Below are 5,972 nucleotides of genomic sequence, written 5' to 3' on the forward strand. Positions count from 1 at the left end.
AAATTGAACTCTCTGACAGTGGCGGTGGTGTTGGCGAAACTTACTATACGTGGTTAGAATGATAGGTCCACGATATGTGTTAGATGTAGGAGAACTTATAATTAGCACATATAAAAAACAAGTGTGACAGCCAAAATAAAGAGTGAGAACAAGTGAGGCATCAAACCAAGTAATTTACTAGAGTATTTTTAATTAAGGTCCAAGTGGATTTGTAAATATCCATAAAAGAAAAAGAAAATCTGTTTACATAATTCATTTTGCTCTCAGTGCAACAGGTTTGAATGCATTTAACTTCAATATTTTTAAAAAAAAATCTTACGGGGGAGCATCCCCCGGACGGGAGGGGATCCCGGGGCATGCTCCCCCTCATCTCTATCTAGAGGGGTAGAGGAGATATGAAGGAACCCCCCACACTTATAAAATAACACTTGATTGTAAGAGTTACGGGTACACTGTGTATATGCGTATTCCACTGTAGCCCGGTACATTAATGGGAAAACCTGTACATGTTCAATACATTTGTAACACTGTACACATGAACGTTTCTTTTTTCGGTTCACCAAAAAACAATCTCACTCCAAGCTGAACTCAAATGTTGGCAGCCCTGTGTTAGGACTCCTAGCCTACATTGTTCTATAAAGAGTGCATTCTGTAGATATGCTTTTTGATTTATTTTATCATGGCTATACTTAGTAAAGTTTTGGTTTGGAAAATTATCTGTCATTGTCCTTCATGTCCTTGCCATGCAATTGTAGACAGAATCCATTTGACACGCTTTAGAATTAACAACCATAAACTTCTTATTGAATATGGTCGATACACAAATACTCCTGTAAATGACAGGTTGTGCAAATATTGCCATGAGATTGAGGATGAAAATCATTTCCTCCTAGAATGTAAACGTCATTATAAAACTTTTGATAAAGTCAATTCAATCTTTAATCCAGAACTTCCTAACCAAATAAAATGTCTTTAGTTGATATGTCCATTAATAATAATAATAATAATAATAATAATTGTAAAGTATATAATGCTAAGAAGAAAGGGCTGTACCCGTCAAATTTACCCACCTTTCATTTATTGGTTCAACCAAAGAGGTGCGTTTCACATCCTTCATGGCAACCAGTGCTGTTCTCAATACAGCTTTTTCTAACACCACAGTGTCGAATTCCCTGTGTAAACGTATGCAATCCAAATCGTCTGTGAACAGTTTATTTTCAAGCTCTTCAAGCTCATGACAACATATGTTCATAAGAGGATTGTCCATGGCTACACACCGATCGCAAGTACACCATTCATGTACAGGTCTCCCTACTCGCCTCCCGAAATCAATTGCACGAGTAAAGGGATCGTCTCCAGCAAGATCACCGTGCTGTTCATCCTCATCGTCACTGTCCCTGGATTCCTGACGGTTCTGGCCACTTGGCTCGAACCTGTATGGCTGAATTCCCCCATCCAATCTCTCCACATTGCTCAAAACTTCTTCCTCGGCTGACGAGTCCGAACTCAAATACTCCGCCATGTTTTCGTCGAATGAGCTGTCGTGTTTACAAAGTGAACGCATAGATGATGTCACGACCTAGTTTTTCGGATCATGTGACTACTGAAAATGGCCAAAATGGCAGCTGCCTTACGGAATATACAGGTTTTGATAAAAAAGAGCTATAAAATCATTATTTACCGGGGAATATCGCTGATTTCTTCAGGGTATGGTTTAAACATAATGTTTCACTAAATACTGAAGTTTTTATTAACTATCTAATGACTGGAGCCTTCCTTTAAGTAAACTAAGTAATATCACAATGTAGAAATATGTTGTTACAACTTAAAAGCAATGCATTCTAAATTAAAATGTTAAAGTACATGTATTTGCATCAATATATACTTAAAGTACCAAATGTAAAAATACTCGTTATGCGTTATGGATCATTTCAGAATTATATATTGGATTCATTAATAATGATTATTGATGCTAATGTGTAGCATTGCTGGTAAGAAAGTGCAACATCGTGTTATACTGCTGCTGGTTATCTTAACCTATAACTATATCTTAATTCGTATTTATTAGATAATTACTTTCTTTTAACTACGGATTACTCTTAATAATCAGTGGAGTAAAAAGTACAATATTGCCTTTTAAAAATGTAATGGAGTAGAAGCAAAGAGTAGTATAAATAAAAATACTTCAACATTTTTACTTCAATACAGTAATTACAGTTATACAGTAAGTCACTACATTCCCCCATTCTTAAAAATCAAGTGATACATTACATTTAATTGCTAACAACCTAAAAAATCTGACAATGACACAAAGTATTTTCCATTCTAGATTGCTTGTCCATTAATCACCTGCCATTAGAGCTTCTCAGAACAAACATGTTTGTTCTTGTTCTTCTGCTGCGTGTCCCTTCACCTCACACACTCACACTCCCCTGACCGGTTTAATTTCCACATCAGTGTCCCCCAACTGTTCACAGGTCCTTAAGCCCACCCACTAATGCCAGCATACTGACAACCCTCCTCTCCAACTTGCCTAGCGCTCTGCCAGTGCAGAGCAGAGTGGGCCGGGACAGGAGGCCGGCCGGCTGGCACTATTTTTATCGTTATTTCACAGAACTCTCCAGGATTCATCTGGAAGTTGGCATGCAGGAGCAACCGGGACGCTTTGTTCCCGGCCGCTGATGTCACAGCTTTAACGAGTCTTTAGTTGGCGTCAGTGATGGGTTAGGGTTAGACGTCCAGAGGATGATATGTGTGTGGCAGAGGGGAGAGATCCATGCTTTAGCCTGTTGCATCGACACGGGGCAAGAAGGAGCGAGTAGTAGCCTACCAGAGCCCAGGTAATCTAAATCTATTAATGCATTTTAAGTCATTGCAAAATTACATTATCATTTTGAAATATAATTGTTTAATTATAGATGCCATGGTGGGTTTTTTTTGTAACAGGATCTGTACCAAACAAGGATTTTCATTATGTCTGTATCTATGCAGCACCACAATAATTCATTCAGAATATTTTCACATATTTTGCCTTATCAAATATTGTCCTTACTATGATTTAGATATTGCACTAAAATAAATTAAATACTTGCAATTTCGATTTATTTTGCAGCCCTAATTGCAGTTTATTCTCTGTATAGTAGGGGTTACAGCGTCTGACGTGTGCCTTGACTTGCAGTGTGAACTCCCTAATAAATATGTATTTTTTATTTGACTTTCTTGAACATTTATGGAAGATCAGGTTAACACTAATGTGTTTTGCAGACTGGATAGAGCCATTCGCTGTTTTTTAAACTTTTTTCTCAGTATCTTTTGATGCTGTTGACAGTGTAAGATATTAGGGATGGGAACGATTAATCGAATATTCAAATATTTCAAGAATCGTCTCCGCACCCGTCTCTCCCCTGAGTAGACATGCTCATATTCTTAAACAAGAATGAGTATTGAATAGCTGCATTCTGTGTATAGGCCCTGTCATAGGTTGTTGATCTCTGTTGTGATAGGGTTACGTTACCCTGACCCGTTATGCTGTTCGTGTATGATCCCTCTTTAATTTAAAAACCAAGTTATGTTTTAAGCATGAAAGCTGTAGGCCTATAGCTGTCAACTGTTCAAACTGTGATCACCAGTTCAATACATTTGATAAATTCCACTTGGTTTCTATAATTATTTGAACATGTATTTATTCATTTTTCAAAATATTTCTTTTTTTGTCAACATTTTTTCGATTTTTTCTTATAGGATATGTACATTTCGGCTAATTGGTTAACCGTTTTTTTGGGGGTCGAATATTCGAATATACATTTGCTTTCAAATTCCCATCCCTATAAGATAACAGTCGTTACACAAGGTGCTGAACTCTACAGTACTTCAGTTCACAGACGGAGGAGGAAATGAGCCGTTTCTCTCCGTATGGTTACTCAGAAAGCCGCCCACACCGTGAAGCCTGTTGCTCTGAATGTGTTGTTGTGTCTGATACTTCTTCAAATGGCTGTCTGAAAACTTGTTCCTGCACTTGTGAGCAGCTAACGCAGGATGCAAAGCGGGCAGGGGATGGTGGACGGCCAGCTGGCTCGCCCCATTTGTTCTAAAATCACAGAACAGAAGCAAAGTTTTACTGCCATTTCCTTCCATACAACCGATGCTGCTGCTTTAGTGCTGCCAACGTCTCTAATTGGCTGTGTGGGGACACAGGCTGCATGCTCTGGGGACAACTTTCATACAGCAATGTGAGGGAATGTATTCACACCTAGGCTTCTGCAGAATGGCTTCAGGGCAGTTATGCTGCGCTAGGCATGAAGCCAAGACTACGCTCATACCAGCAGAAATGTATGTTTGTGTAGTTGTTTGGATTTCAGCCGAACATACATTTTTTTCATAGTCCTGGCAAAAGTGAAGAGGTGTTACTGTTGTGAGTGCCAAGAAGCGTTCTGAGGTACTGTACTTCAGACACAGTCTTAATTTTTAGCAGGTATTTATGATCAAGGAAGAATTAGGTTATGAAAAAGCAAACATAGTCTGACAATGCACAAGGACAAATACATAACCAGATTAACAAAAGAGCATGTGAATAAATAGATTCAACTGTTGTGTTTTTGTCCTGGACATGCTTTTTTTGGTTACTTTGAAACATGGGTGTATAAAAAAATGAAGTCAGCAGACCACCAGGAGTTACAGCTTTATCCAACATGTTTCAACAAAGTTGCATTTATACATACAAAAGAAACTTTGAGAATTTAGAAATAAATGTCAAACAACTCAAATTGAATGAGTTAAATATTGATTTAGTTGAAATTAAGAGTTGGGTTAGCATTTGACCTAATTAGCCTCACTTGAGTGAAGCTCTTAGCGGGAGCTGTTCAGCAGCACGAGTGGCTGTACTACAGAAACAACAATTTGGATGTTTTTTAAAGTAGAGAAAGATATATTTATAATTTCTTAGTAAAATACAAAGTAAATGTAGTGTGGGGGTTTATGTGTTTTTTAGCACAGGACAGATAGTGAATGATAGAGGGAAGTGAGCATCCTTAATGGAAATTCTGGGTGTTTTGCATTAAATATGCACACAATTTTCAAACTGATTTCTTAGATGGCAAGGTCTTAATGCCAATAACTGGTAATAATACAAAATATGATCAGACCTGACTGTTACCAGCAATACCATTTTATGGATGCAGTACATTTTGGAGTACATTCTTTTTAATATTAGGCTTTATTCCTACTTTAGAATTAAAAAAACGTGGATAGCTACATCATCATGTTATGAAAGTAGCAATCATGATTATTCCCCCCCCCCTTTCAGGCACCAGTCTCCCCTCTCCGTGTGCTGCCGCTCCCCGTCCCTCAGTGAGATGCCGCTGGGCTCGGTGTGCGGGCGGAGGCCCACCTGTCACCGCAACATCTGCACCAAGGTGCTGCTGGCGGAGGGGAGGGAGACCCCCTTCACCGAGCACTGCCGCAACTATGAGAACACATACAGGGTGAGTGCTGTGTGTGACCATTTCTGACTAACTGATGTGTTAGCAACTTAGCAACAGCAGCTGTGTGAGGCTGTACTTGGACATAGTTTTGCTTTTAGCTAAATTATATATGATCAATATGCTAACATGCTTATATTTACCAGTTATGACATTCACCACGTTTTCTGACTATTATAAGCTCAGTTGTGGCTGATAGGAAAGTTCATTAGCAAGAATTTGGTCATAAATTAAGAAATTGATGAAAAGTTTGGAGATGATCAACATTTGTACAATTCATGCTTTGAGTAACACAAATGTCACGGTAATTACAGAAAGTGAATACCAGTTAAATGCCAAAATGTATATATATATATATATATTTCTTGTTTCCCTGTTGTTAAAGAGTCAATATCTAATAGAAAATATAGTGATAGGTAACCCTTCTCTTGCATCCTGAAATAAGTTACATTAGCTCTTAAAGTAGGGTAGGTAAGAATGGAGAAACCAGCTTGA

At 38.3% G+C, this 5,972-nt stretch overlaps 1 protein-coding gene across 1 annotated transcript in view; it reads left to right on the forward strand.

Annotated features, from left to right (window-relative positions):
• Positions 1–5,480, forward strand: part of LOC104961213 (RING finger protein 207-like) — a gene marked incomplete at both ends in the record, with an annotated part of 11,528 nt that extends 6,048 nt beyond the window's left edge. Inside the window, one exon of the mRNA XM_010789458.1 lies at positions 5,303–5,480. Within this exon, the coding sequence (XP_010787760.1) occupies positions 5,303–5,480 (178 nt within the window). The remainder of the gene's footprint in view (positions 1–5,302) is intronic.
• Between the last annotated feature and the right edge of the window lie 492 nt (positions 5,481–5,972).

Source organism: Notothenia coriiceps, unplaced genomic scaffold (assembly GCF_000735185.1).
Source record: "Notothenia coriiceps isolate Sejong01 unplaced genomic scaffold, NC01 NC01_scaffold00032855, whole genome shotgun sequence".
Taxonomy (NCBI): Eukaryota; Metazoa; Chordata; class Actinopteri; order Perciformes; family Nototheniidae; genus Notothenia; species Notothenia coriiceps.